The following is a 15587-nucleotide window of genomic DNA, read 5'->3' on the forward strand; positions in this document are numbered from 1 at the left end:
AGGAATTGCAGCATGGGGTTGAACAGGGTATCCGGTAAACCACATTGGAACGGTGTAAGAAAGGAATAGGGTCTTTCAATTGAAGAGTTTTCCAAACTGAAAGACCATATTCACACGCTCGCACATATACGTGAATTTGTCACAGTTTGGCAAACGTGTAGAAGTATTTTTAGATTTGTCTTCTCTTATTGAAAGAAGATATTTGACCGTATGTGGTAGATTTTAAGAAGATAGTCCGGGTTACGGTCAATTAAGGTATCAAAAGTAGCAAAGGGAAAACTATTTATTGTTGACCAACGTTTCGTCCCACCTGTATGGTAATATAATAAGGTAATATTTACCATATTTACAACTATTTTTACCTAGTATTTTTTTACAATTTATAACTCTAGTTCTGTATTCAGAATTCTATCACTGCAGGGGCCTGTTTGATAATTAAAGCTAATAGTATTAGTCCACAAGTACAAGTACACAAAATATAAATTACGAGCACTAATACATTTTGTTTCATGATAGGGACGACTATTAGTGATGTTATGTGAGTTTCAAAGTAAAAAATTATCTGGCAGAATTGAATAAATCAGTGAAATTGTATTAAAGACAAACTAGAATAATTATAGTATTATTTTGTACTTTCTTATGAAATAGGGCCAGGGCTGTATTTATTAGTAACTAGTTTCTAGTCCACCTACATGAATACTGTCTTAAATTATTATTATTAATTATTTTATACATTTTATAAACAATAATTTTTTTTACATATTTTGTATTTTCTCAGTTAATTTTTAATGTTCTGTCAATTCTTACAAATGTTTGTGTCTATTTAATCCTCTGACGAATATCTGCTAACTGGGACGAAACTTTGGTCAACAACAAATAGTTTTCTTTTACTGTTTTGATCCCTTTTTTGACCGCCACCTGGACTCAAATAACTTAAGTTAACATAAAATAGATGAAAAACTTAGAAAAGTGTCTTGATTATGTTTTCTCGTTAGTAAAATTACATTTAAATTGTTATTACAGTATAAACAATAGAGGCCAGAATTTCTGCCATAGAGGGGAGGTAATTCTCTTAGGACTGTTAAAAAAATATATCAGTATCATCGACAGTAAAAAAAAAAAAACTGACACTATTTCATCAAAGTAAAAAATAGACTGTTGGGAAGAAACAGAAATGAGTTCAACAGAAACCATCTTCATCGTCATGATTGGCGCGACAACCCGTTACCGAGCTTGGGGCTCCTCTAAAGGCGGATCCACATGTTGGCCACTCACCACGAATCGGAGGCTTGTACAAATGCTCGGTAAACAAAGACCGGACCATCCACATGTCAGTGTTATTCAGAGAGGCAAGCATGGCGGACGTTCAAGTGGTTTCAGCCATTGCACCGGGATTATATTATTTTTATTACAAAAAAAGAAAATGCAAGGAAATTAAATATAAATAAATAAGATTAAATATAAAACTTATTATAAAAAGTACCAACAAACACCTTTAACCTCTTAACAGCTCTCAGTTGCAACTAGACAAAGAACAGTGGTGGAGATGCTACACGAGCGCTCTCACGAACCTCTTTGATCTGTGTTCAAAAAACCGACTCTCGACGGATCGGCAACGAGCTTAGGCCAACTCGTACAAGCTACCCATCCACATGCTCGCGCATGTCTGAATTCACCATGGCTTGGCCAACATGTAGAGGCCCCTTAATAGCTTCCGCCAGGCCGTCCTGTCTTCTGCTACAACTCTTCAGTTTCGGGTTCCCAGATGGACCCTGGCATCTGTAGATACAGCCCTCCCCCTCCCTATCGGAGTCTACCAACCTTATAAACTTGATAACCTCATTGTCTCTGTACAAGGCCGATAGCTTCGCGTTCTTTCTTCTTCTCCATACATTACCCTCTCCAATATGTCCAAATATTCTTCTCAAGATGGACCTCGCGTAGACCAAGAGCCTTGCTTCATCGGCTTTAGCAAAGGTTCAAGCCTCGAATCCGTAGATGACAACGGGAAGTACAAGTGTTTTGATCTTGGTCCCATAAAGGGGCCTCTACATGTTGGCCAAGCCATGGCGAACTCAGACATGCACGAGCATGTGGATGGGTTGCTTGAACGAGTTGGCCTAAGCTCGTTGTCGATCCGTCGAGAGGCGGTTTTTTGGACACAGATCAAAGGGGTTCGTGAGAGCGCTCGTGTAGCATCTCCACCACTGTTCTTTGTCTAGTTGCAACTGAGAGCTGTTAAGAGGTTAAAGGTGTTTGTTGGTACTTTTTATAATAAGTTTTATATTTAATCTTATTTATTTATATTTAATTTCCTTTAATTTTCTTTTTTTGTAATAAAAATAATATAATCCCAGTGCAATGGTTGAAACCACATGTACGTCCGCCATGCTTGCCTTTCTGAATAACACTGACATGTGGATGGCCCCGCTCTTTGTTTACCGAGCATTTGTACAAGCCTGCGATTCGTGGCGATTGGCCAACATGTGGATCCGCCTTTAGAGAGCAAACCGCTTCTGAGATGTCTTGCCAGGCCAAAGCAGCAGTGTTCAACAGAAACCAACATGTACCATTAAGGACATCTTATAATTTAAGAAATAAGTACTAAAATATAAAGAAGGCTACCAAAAAAAAAATTGTTGGCAACAAGCGGTACTTGATAGGACCAGAAGGTGGGCCAGCAATGCCTGAAGAAACATTTAATCAAACCGAAAATGATCTAATTGAAATTATTGGGGCCTAGTTCAACAAGAGTTTTGACATTCGAAATTGCTGAAAAATTCTTCATCCGACCATTGTAAAAAATAATTATTTTATCTTTTATTTTGATTTTATCATTATCTATTTTTATTTTTATATCGATAAAATCTATTTTATTGAATTTGAAAAGAAACGGAAAAATACAATACTTCATTAGATAATAGATCCAACTGGAACTATGGAAGGTTCCTTACGTACTTATGATTACGTACTTAATCGTAGATTTGCTATAAATCACAGTTTAATCGATAATTATTGATTTCATCCGAAATTTCACTAATCGTAGTTTAATCTTTGATGGTGCAACCGGCTCTTATCTATTTATCAGATGGCAGGCACCAATTTAATTTCTGTTTTTATTTATTTTTTAAATTGAAAACTTTATTTATTCAGAAATATCACAATCTACCATTGTTGGGCTATAGGTAATAGTGATAACTGTCCACATTCATACTAAAATAAAAAAAAATAGAAAATAACATGAAATAAATAATAAGTAAATGAAAAAAAAAATACATAAAAATAAATTAAATTTCTATATATAAACAGAAGGATAAAAATCAAACTATACAAGAAAAGAAAAAAAAATATTTACGATAATAATAAAATAAAAATAATCACCAAGTCACTATTGCACTTTTATATACAATATTTAGACAATCGACCTGCGGACTCCCGAGCCCACTCTATCCCCCACGTGGTAGGGGTAGAGCAGAGTTCTTTGAGATCCCAGCGGATCCCTCTCACCGCGTCGTTGGCAATGAGCCAGTGGAGGCTGCGCTAGTGCGCTAAACCTAGTTTTATTAAATTAAGTTTTATAAAACAAAATTGATCATCAGTAAACGGCCTTTATGTAATAGTTGCTTCACTACCGGGACAGACCCTGACGTCTATCACGATAGACCTTATAGTACTAATTACTGTCATGGCAAGAAATGCATACTATCATAACATTTACATAGTGGGGGTTGTTGTTGTGGCTATATGTGACACTGAGTTGGACTGCCATAAGATGTATTGTCACCTATATGATAAATAATATAAAGAACTAGTTTAATAAGGTTTCCCTATGGAATAATTTAATTATATTATATTTTTTTCTTGAATGCAGCAAAAATAAAGGAGTCGAGGATGAGTTCATTAAGGGATACCAGACGACAACAAAGCGTGACTGCAGTGGCGTCTAAAAGACCTCCTGTTGTCACTAAAATTGAAGACAAATTTGTAAGTTTTTATTTTCACTGATGTTCCTCAAGGTAGTATAATCGATCCCATCCTCTACACAGTCTTTGCAGCTCATATCCCAACCAATCCTAACACTATTCTCATGACTATATAACAGCAAATTTTGATTTATCCTTAGTTAAATATACATAGACAGTGAAGTCTCACTTATACTAAACTCACTTATACGAAACATTCAGTTATGCAAAGAATTTCTCAATCCCCTGCAAAACCCCCTGAATTATGTGTATGTAATTATCCATTTATACGAACTTTAGTTATACGAAACATTCAGTTATACGAAGGAAAGTTTGGGCCCGCTTTGTGTACATATTAGTCAATTTTATTCAGTTCTACGATTTTTTTTTTCTTCCGTGGCAAGATAAAGGACGAAAAATACCGTTAAAAACGAAACAGTAAATAACTTTTTTTCCGCGAATAACATCCGGTCCCAAGGACTCTTTATGTTTACAATCTACTTACTCTCTACTTTCGATTCAAAATAAAAATTGTCAGTCTCTCGTTAACGCCTGAAGTGAATGGGTGTGAAAAAACTAAAAAATTTTTTACCATAATGAGCAAAAAAATCTCTTTCTATAGTAGAGAAAATTAAAATTTTAAAAGAAGTTGATGACAATCCGAATGTAACGAAAATTGAAATCGCGAAAAGATTAAAACTTCCATTGTCAACCCTCACAACAATTGTTCAGAAAAGAGAGGAAATAGAAGGCAACTTTATTAGAGCTGGGCCAAGCTGTACACGCAAGGTGTCTCGAACGCAAGGTGGCCAGTACGTCATTAGGAAAAGGCTTTGGTTTCAGCAAAAACTATACGTTACTGGAGACTTTAAAGTATCTATAGGTTGGCTTCAGAAGTTCAAATTAAGTCATGGGATTACTGATCGGAGTGTCTGCGGCGAATCCGCTAGTGTTGATGTCTCGTCGGTTAACCATTGGAAAAAGAGGTCCTGCCAACGATCGTAAAGGACTACGCATTACGCGACATTTTTAACACCGATGAAATTGGACTATTCTTTAACTTGTTGCTCGAACGACCCCTGCTTTGGAGAACATAAAAGCAAACAACGAATTGTGGTGCTTTTAGCAACGAACGCTGATGAAACCAACAAAATGCGACCCCTCGTAATTGGAAAATCACAGAAACCCCGATGTTTCAAAGGCGTACGGACTTTCCCAGCTGACTACGACTACAACACAAAGGCATTGATGACAAGAAAAATTTAAGAACAGTTAGATTAAAAAATGGGCGAAGAAAAAAGAAAAATTCTTAGAAATTAGCGAGAAGGAATCTAACACCTTACAGAATGCGAAAGAATGATTTATTTAGCCAAAAGCAACATGAAACAAACATAACGCTATTTGTTTGTCAAAAATTTAAAAATTCGGATTAAAGATAAATTAAATTTTTATACAATAAATAATTGTTTTTCTTTCAACTGCATACAACATACGTATATGTACCTACTAAGTACGAGAAAAATATACATCCATAATACATATGTATTGCTTATTCACTTATACGAAGAATTTTTGGTACCCCCTCATATTAGTATAACTGAGACTTCACTGTATATCGTTTATACTTATCCACGCTCAGCGGAGGAGGGGGTGAGTTAAAGGAAATAACGAAAATCCCGAAACAATATGCCCACAATATAACTACAATATACCTTATGTAAACGAATATCGAATTATGACCACTGGCGAATACCTTTATATGTAGATAACAGAAAACCTTGGGGTGTTAGCTACCCACCTGTTGAATTACCGTAATATTCCGTGAACAACAAAAAAATATAAGTAAATTAACAAGTTGAAAGCAGAGAAAGAACAGCAGAACTATATGTACAAAAGTTTAATGATAAGAAGAAATATAAGCGTAAAGAATGAAAAAGGGGGAAAAAAAAATAATTCTTATCAATTAATAAAACAATTAAAAATTATAGGTTGACTTAACCTTATTAATTAAATTTACATTAGTATACAAAAGAGTATAAAAGCGAATATAAAATAAAATTTAGTTCAAACCCCACGTAGTCTTTGGGTGTACTCCTAGCAGAACACAAGGTTGTCCGATATTTCCTTTCCTCTCACCATCTCACCTTCCCCAGAAGTTTGAGGATGACACCTGCCACAACTCTCCTATCCAGGACGTACTATAGAAACGTCACTGCACTATATCCCCACTTCTAGTGTTAATGACCGTCCATTGAAGTAAAATACCACAATTTTGAAAAAAACAAAACATATACGATAACATATGTTTATATATAGAGCTATTTACGTTCAATAGTTACCGAGAGCTTTTTAAAAAGCAATATTTCATTAAAAAATACCCTTGAAATTTCAGTAGTTAGTGAATTTATTTTGTCAAATATCATAAAAACTACTACTCCTTCGAAGATAAACTATATAAACTACTTTATAATACATTAAACTAGCTTTAATTTGAGTGCTAATAAACATCTGTACGTCAATTTGTTTTTGAGATATAGATTTTTCAAAATATATTCACTAACTACAGATCTTTGAACAAATTTACTTAAATGATGTTCCCTTAGATTTTCTATAGTTGTTGTTAGTTTTAAAGATATAGAACTCCGAATAAAAAATTAATTATTTTTAAAGTTTTGAAACAGCCGCTATTTTTTATTCCCCCTACTTATAATTGGCAGACTCATCAGTTTAGACTAGTAATTATATATAGTTTTAATTAATGTAATCGAAAATTGGGCTGAAATAACTGCATACGAAAAGTCAGTTCTCAAAATAAAGGTTATTTAGAAAAACAACTTTGTGAAATCAAAACATTTATCCTAATGTTCTTTACAATTCAACAACTTTTTAATTCCAGAACTGAAAAATTCATTCACAAATTTGTTTGTGAAGAAATGAAACCAAAAAATGCGTTTTTCAGCGCTATGAAACTGAAATTGTATATTTGATCTGGTTATAGGCCTGGGGCCTTACAGCAACCTCTTTGCTAAAATCTTCTTAAAATACCACTTTTTAGAATCGATTTTTCACATTCCTCTCCCCCCCCCCCCCAAAAAAATAAAAGGCTCTAACATTTAATATTAATTAAACTCAGTGAATCAATAAGCAATTAAATAGTCTCAATACCAGATAAGTCTTCTCTCCATAGAAATAGTCTAACAGAGCTTAAATAATGAATTTTGTAAACTTTTTCTAAAATACCTTTAGTTTTTTTATTATTTTAAGCAGAAATGGGCAATAATTAGCTATAGTTAAAACTAATAGGTATATAAAAAAAAAAAAATGACTGTTTTTCAACCAAATATTTGTATTATTTTTCTGATATAAAATACAATTAATTCTCAAATTTTTTTTCAGCCAAGACTCTCATTAGAGTTCTAAACTTCCTAACCATGGTCGGGGGGTCAAAGTTTTTCATTTTGTGGGACCTCCCACTCAATAAAAAAAGTCAACGGTCCCAGACAGGATTCGAACCGGCACCGCCAATAGAAATCAAATTGATAGGACCGTGTTTTAACCACCGAGATACGGGCGACCCTAATACGTTGTTATCTACCGTCATTAGCTATCTGCTAGCCAATTGTTCGATCCCACGATGATACCCTTCTTTAAGATGGCTGTCTAAGAACTCTTGGACCGCAAAATTATCAATTTTCTACCCTTGAAAGAAATGGGCCATGGATGGAAACAAGAAGTAATCCAATGGCGTGAGGTCTGGATTATATGGTGGATGAGGTAGTAGTTCGAACCCATGAAGTTCTGTAAACTTTTCTTTGGTTCGACGGGAAGTGATTACTTATTGCTGAAGAGTAAGTCGTGAGAGACTGGTCCACTGCTCTTTTCCCGATGGAGAGTAGATGACGACTAACAGTATCTTTCGACACACCACACTCCCTGACAAGTTGAGGAGTGGAGGGATTTGACTCAACAGCTTCTTGCAGAACCTCATCAATATCCATTAATGGTCGCCCGGAGCCCTTCTTCCTTTCCAACGTCGTATCTCCACTATTAAATTCTTCAAACCAACGCCGCGCAGTATGCTGGTCAAGGACACCTTCCCCTTCATATTTAATAATCTCATGAGTTACTTCAGCGGTTGTAAGATTTTTTTCCTGTAATGCCTACAAATTATAATAATTTCATAGGACACTGTCATGTTTCTTCTTTGAAACAAATAACTGAACTAAGCCTTTTTTTTTTTAAGAAGTCGAATGGGATTAAATAAGCTTAGAGAATTCTCTAAAGGGATTATTAAGTATTGGTAAGTATTATACAGGATTAAAATATTTACAGCCCTTTGAGATCTTGAACTTGATAAAACGGTCATATTTTTTTTATACACTCCATACTCTTATTCATGAATGAACCATTGATAAATAAATGTATCCATGGCAATTTTAGCTATTATTTTCATAGTTGCCCAACTCAATATAGCTAATTTTTGCCCATCTCTGATGGTATGGGTAAGTTGTGTTATGCACGCACTCTACCAGAGTTTTCACTAACTACTCGATTTAAGCAACATATTAATAAATGATATTTAATTGACCTTTTCCAAGATAAAACACCTCTAATTCCTCAACTATATACATTTTTTATTAGATATTTTCATGTATAGGAACATAATCAATCACGTTAATTTTAAAATGATTTTTATTTTTATAGGAATTTTACGATGAATTAACGCTCCTACAGAGGCATGAAAGGGCGAGATTCGGCAGGTTGAAGACGCATAGGGGTAAGTGACATTTTATCTGGTTTGGCTTCTTACTTCTATAGGGGAAAAAAAATGTCTAATCAACCAGAAAGAAGAAATCTTGTATCTTGCTGGCTTGGTCAAAAATGTATTCACTCTTTATTCTGGATTTACACGTTTGCCCCTTATTATATTGGAATGTCCGGATTTTGTAAATAACACACGCGGTATTATACATATTTTATTACACTTTAAATTAGAACACAACATTATAACATTAAAAGAAAACAATAGAACCGCACACAGCACATAACACTGCTTGGAACCTTCCTTTCCCCCTACTCATAACAATATTGGCGGGAAAACCAGATAAAGATACAACATCCAAGACTTGTACCAATGCTTGGTAAACAAACGAAGCAACAAATGTCGATATCCTCATGCGTGTTTTGTTCTTTTGATTTTTTTTTAAGGTAGGCGATATGAAAGGAAACGTAAATATCAGCAAAATGGTTTGTAAATGATCTAAATTCATAAAAATGGTTCTACATAACCTATTAATTCAATTTTAGTTCTAGAATTTTTATCAGAAACTTGTTGATTTAATTACCGAGACATATAACAGGGGTATTCACGATATTATGTTAAATTTAAAATGTTTTACTATGTTAACTGTGATAAGTATAGGATTGTGAGCACCCTTATTTAAAGTCATGTTATATGTTAAATACATAAGAGCTCCTAACGGATTTTTTGACCAACTTGTTTTATAACCTTTCCTACAAAACTTCATGTTATTTTTTACTTCTAAGGTTTGATTAAAGTAATTTATTACAACATGCCTAAGTAGAAGTTATGTGAAAGTTTGGCCACTGAGTGCCTTGTTGATATTATAACTTATCATCCATTGCATTATTAGTCATTAAAACATCTAAAACAATACTAACACAATCAAAACACAAACTACAAGCAAGTTACCTAAAGGCGGATCCACATGTTGGCCGCTCGCCACGGATCGGAGGCTTGTACAAATGCTCGGTAAACAAAGACCGGACCATCCACATGTCAGTGTTATTCAGAGAGGCAAGCATGGCGGACGTACAAGTGGTTTCAGCCATTGCACCGGGATTATATTATTTTTATTACAAAAAAAAGAAAATGAAAGAAATTAAATATAAATAAATAGGATTAAATATAAAACTTATTATAAAAAGTCCCGATAAACACCTTTAACCTCCTAACAGCTCTCAGTTGCAACTAGACAAAGAACAACGGTGGAGATGCTACACGAGCGCTCCTACTCTCGACGGATCGGCAACGAGCTTAGTCCAACTCGTACAAGCCACCCTTCCATATGCTCGCGCATGTCTGGGTTCGCCATGGCTTGGCCAACATGTAGAGGCCCCTTAACACAACAAACAAAATTTTGACGAGTTCAGCTGATCTGTTGCGTGACATCATTCTCCATTTAACAGACCTAGTATGAGACTCTCAACCATGTTAAATGTTATATAGTTTTAACATGGTAAAATAAGGAATTATTTCTCCATTTAACATGAGTTTTTCCATTTAACACGCTTAACGTGTTAAACTAAAGATCATGAATACCCCTAATGTCTTTATAAATGTATGTTAGTGCTATGTTAAATTAAAAAAATAAACTGCTAAAGTTGATTAATAAGATTTGATACAAAGAATTTACACCAAATCGATAGGATTTTAAAATAATATGTATCATCTTAGACTAGAATTAAATTATTTAATAAAAGGTTATGGAAATTATTTAATTAATTGAAACGCAGAGAGCATAAACATTTATCTGTTGGCAGTTCATGAACAATGCAAACTGGAAACAAACATATGGATGCAGCACAAGCGTCCAAACCGCTCAAATCTTTTTTCTCCTCTTGGGCTCTTGTACTATGAGCATTTCTCTCACCACTCCTAAAGTGACATACTTTTTTTTTTGTTTTACAAAATCAGGATTCTTTAGCCTCTGATGGAAGAACTACAATTTACAATTTTAAATTGTATTAAAAGTAATCGTAAAGATTTTTTCCTCATCACATCCAATTATATAAAAAAATTTTAGAAATCATCTACCATAAGATAAATTCTCTTAGGCAGAGATGGGCCATTAGCTATAGTTAAAACTAATTGCTAAAGTTGCCATGGATACGATATTTATTTATCAATGGTTCATTCATGAATGAGGGTCGTATCCATGGCAATTTTAGCTATAGTTGAAACTAATAGCCAAAGTTGCCATGGATACGATATTTATTTATCAATGGTTCATTCATGAATGAGGGTCGTATCCATGGCAACTTTAGCTATTACTTTTAACTATAGCTGATTTTGCCCAACTCTGACAAAAAAGTAGGGCACTCCAACCAGGCAAAAATATTGTGGGAAGGAATTGGAGGGGGGGGGGAGATTTTCACTGTCATGCCAATAATTTTTTTCAATGATTATAATTATTTTCTTCTTATATAGATATTAAAGAAAGTAAATTTAGAAACCCAACAAAGTGGAATCATTTATAACAACAAATTTTCCTAATATTATTCAATAAATTATACTTGGTTATAAATTTCAGTATAGTTGGCGCTACTGAGTACCAAGTTATGGAAGTAATAAGACTTATTGTCTTCACGAAAGTTTTTACATAATACATTCAAGTTTTTATTCTATTTGTTTTTTGTGACTGAGATATTTGAATGGAGATAATACTTATTGTGAAAGATATTCAGTTTTGTTATTATTTTTTTCATTAACTGATCAACACTAGTAGACAAATTTCAATGAGCAATGGCTTCCATTTTTTTTTTAATGAAACTGATAATAAAGAGGTATGTGTATGTTAAATACTTTAAGGTTCTTGATAATAAAGAATTATTAATCAGTTTATTTGTTTTAAAGATGAATTGACTTTATTATAACCGCCTTAAACTTGGATAAATTGGGTTTCCTTAGTAATGGACTTAGGGCTGAAACATTGTAAAAAGAAAGTTTAGAGAAAGGATCAAAAGAAATAGTGTTTTAAATTAATTTATCTACTTTTAAACAAGAAACTTACTATGTCTTTGTGACATAAGAAGAAGATAATCAGGGGTGCGGTCAAAAGAAAACAAAAAAAATTTACAATTATTGAGGTGTAGATAGTTGACCGTAGATTAATGATTAGAGAAGTTTGTCGGGGGGGGCTGCAAAGAACAACATAAATAAACAAAACTATATTTATTTATTTTATGCCGACGTTTCGACCTGAGTTTCAGGTCTTCATTAGGGATCATGGTGTAGAAGGTAGGCTGTTTTAGAACTGAGTTTTAGGCCTACCTTCTACGCCATAATCCCTGATGAAGACCTGAAACTCAGGTCGAAACGTCGGCATAAAATAAATAAATATGGTTTTGTTTATTTCTGTTATTCTTTGCTGACCGCATCCCCCCCCCCGACAAACTTATCCAATTTTTACAATTATTTATTTGCTGACGTTTTGCTCCACTTAGTAGAGCTCCATCAGGGCTAAAATGATACTTGACAATGGAGGACAATAAGATACAATAAAATAAATTGAGGTAGGGTTAAAATTATGCAATATAAGTAAAAATTATTTTATTTCTTCTTTTCTTTAATGCAATTATTTATGTATATATATATAATATGATTTAAGTCAATATTCTTGATTTTTCATGATGCAAAAAATAAAGTTCGAAAAATTCTGTATAAAAACTTATTTATGCACACAAATTGTTTATTCACAATATTGTATATTATGGTAATAACATGGTTAAAACTGTATTGAACGGATACAGAATTTTTTTAACTTTATTTTCTCGCCCCCTATTAAATCTAGAATATGAATTTAAATCCTTTATTGCCTATTAGTACAGATAGATTAGTTAAGTAATGAGAAATATTTCTTTCATTAATTTTTAAAATTATAAATTAGATAGTTTTTGTTTTGTCAGGTATATTGATTATTTAAAATATTATGATTTTTTTTTTTTATTATTATTTAGTAAAAGAAGAATTACGAATACTCCATGACAAAGCATATTTGATTCATAAGGAGGTCCCTGATGATATTGCATTAAAAGCTGCTGAAACTATCCAAAGCTTCTATATGACTTACAAGAACAAGCAATGGAGAAGATATTTAAATACTTACAAAGGGCTGAAATATGGTAAGTTTAAACTGATAATATTTTTGAATGGAATATGGTCTGGGTGCGGTAAAAAAAAACTCAAATAGTAGAATTATACTATTTGAGTTTTTTTTTTACCGCACCCGGACCATATTCCATTCATCTATACACACGGTCAATCAATAATCTTCCGATAATATTTTTAGTTTATCACATCTTCATAGATTATTAAGTCACCTTGGAAAACAAAAATTCATATAGTTCCCTCCCTCGATTAAGTTTTTGTTTTTCTTTATTTGATAAATAAATATGTCATGAGAGCCAGACAGAAGTATTTGCCATTTTGCTGGCAGCTACATGCCCTGAAGTCATGAGCTGTTAAAGGGTGTTGCTGAAGTCATCAGCATCTGTTCAGATAGTCTGTCTGCCCTTCAAGCCCTTGAGTCACCTCTAAATTGGTGGGGGAGTGCAAGCAGGCATTACAGTCATTGTTGGTGTGGGTCCCTGAACATTAGGGAATCACTGGTAATGAGAAAACGGACCAGCTTGTTAGAAGCAGAGCCGAGCACCCTTCTTCGGGGCCAGAACCATTCCTATCTAAAAGGCATCAACACATAGAAGTCCTTGACTGGACATAGAAGATAGCACGCAAGGAGTGGAAGGAATGTACAGGGCCGAGACAGGCCAAGATGCTAATAACTAAACCCTCCACTTCCAGAACTAAGTCACTGCTAGGCATAAACAGAAATGAACTTCGATTATTAATAGGAGTTCTTACAGGTCAGTGCAGATTTAAAAGATTTTAGAGTAATTTGTGATGGAACTTTTCACTTATGTGGACAGGCCCTAGAAACTGCCCAACATTATATAGAAGGGTATGACCGGTAGGCGTCATTAAGGTATAGGCTTCTAGGCTCTGATAGATCCTAGGATATGAGGCTTTATCTATAGATTGGGCGTCCCTTTTAAATACCAGTATTTAAGTAATACCAGTATTTGCTAAATAAATATGATATAAGAGCCAATATTTGCATGGGTTATGACCTGTTAGGAAACCAGTTTATTTTTTAAACTCACTTTTCTTCATCTTCATTCTGCCCATTCAAAGACCAATTGAAGAATAATAAAATAAAGTTGGTTATACTCTTGATCTTCCAGGTTGTCACACTTGGTTACCAAATCAGTCAATTATGGCCATCTCTCCTTCTATTGTTCCTCCATGAGTAAGTATGTTTGGAAAGTGTGTTCGGTATTCTGCTCTCCTCTTTCACCACTTTTATTTGCATATACATCATTCTTCAATCTTTGCACTATTTCAGTTAGAGAGTGTTTTAAGAATGATCAAACATCTGAATGTAATAAATTACATTTTTCTGTTATAGGAGGATCATAATAAGGCTAACATTTCCTTCTCACATTGAATTTCTACTCATTAATCGTCATCTAGTTATAAAATATATATAATGCTTCTTTTGCCACTCCTTAGCCTTATCACAAGGCCCTGAGTGAGATTTTTCAAGTCAATCGTACCAGTTTCTTTTGGAGAAAACATTAAAAAAAATAAATAAATAAGTAAAATAAAAAAAGACTACCAGCACGCATGTGTCATCAGCATAAGTGGTGAGGATAGTGTTAGGATTGGTTGGGGTGTTAGTTGTATAAACTGTGTAGAGGATGGGGCCGAGGATACTACCCTGAGGAACACCAGCGGACTGAGGGAAGAGGAATGAATAGGAATCATTATGGTTTACTTTGAATAATCTGTCAGTGAGAAAGGAACGGATAATGAGAAAGCTAAATAATATTAAATAGAACTTTGTATCATTTTTAACTACACCAATGAAACTAAAACTATTTCTAGCTTAATTTTTTCATTGTATTTCACCAAAGCTGTCAATGAAACGAACTTTAAGATTTTCAGTGTGATATCAAATTATAAACATTATTTGTTGCTTTATACTGTCAAGCTTTCAAGAGTTGTCATTTAATCCAATTTATTTTACAATTAATTTTTATATGGAACAGAATTTATTAGTTTAACACGTTTAATGTTAATATTTCATGGAAACTAAATGGGTGATATTTCTGAAAGGTACGTTGATGCCTTCCTACCGAGACAGAACTGTTATTAATGAGATAACAAAATTACTTGAAGAAAGGAAGAAAATACAAAAACATTTTGAAACAGAGATGGTGAAGAAAGAAAAAGAAATAAGCGAAAACATGCAACGTGTTAAGAAATATGAGATCATGGAGGATATGGTGACAGAACTTAGGTATAATAAAACTTGTTTATTTATGCTTTAGATTTGTAATGAGAATATTTTCTAAGATATTGTTTTATATTATAATAAAGCTATACAGTTCAACAGTTCAAGGAATTAAAAAAATAAAACATAGTTTTTGTATATTTTTAACACTTATTGGGTAATAAACATAAGGTTGAGGGAATAACAAGTACAGGATGTCTCAATATATATTTTCAACCTTCTTGTTTTTTTTTCACTAATTAAGGGCACTAAGTGTTACTGTTCGAATATTCATTATACAATATATACAGAAATAGATGATCAAAAGAAAAAAGGAGTGTGAAAAAAAAAATGTGAATGACAACTGTACTACTCACTAAATTAATAATAATAAAGAAAAATATAAATAAAAGAAAATATTATTATATATTTATACTGTATATTGGTTTAAAAAAAAAAAGTTTGAATCTATATCGAAAAAAAACTGACC

At 33.4% G+C, this 15587-nt stretch overlaps 1 protein-coding gene across 7 annotated transcripts in view; it reads left to right on the forward strand.

Moving 5' to 3' along the window:
- LOC106686475 (dynein regulatory complex protein 11) overlaps positions 1-15587 on the forward strand; it is a 79608-nt gene that overhangs the window by 23049 nt on the left and 40972 nt on the right. For all 7 annotated transcript variants that reach the window (XM_014429820.3, XM_014429818.3, XM_067047697.1 and 4 more), the window contains 4 exons: positions 3872-3984; positions 8667-8739; positions 12723-12887; positions 14941-15124. In XM_014429820.3, the coding sequence (XP_014285306.1) occupies positions 3872-3984; positions 8667-8739; positions 12723-12887; positions 14941-15124 (535 nt within the window). The remainder of the gene's footprint in view (positions 1-3871; positions 3985-8666; positions 8740-12722; positions 12888-14940; positions 15125-15587) is intronic.

Source organism: Halyomorpha halys, unplaced genomic scaffold, assembly GCF_000696795.3.
Source record: "Halyomorpha halys isolate HHAL.00 unplaced genomic scaffold, Hhal_1.1 Scaffold826.1, whole genome shotgun sequence".
NCBI classification, from domain to species: Eukaryota; Metazoa; Arthropoda; class Insecta; order Hemiptera; family Pentatomidae; genus Halyomorpha; species Halyomorpha halys.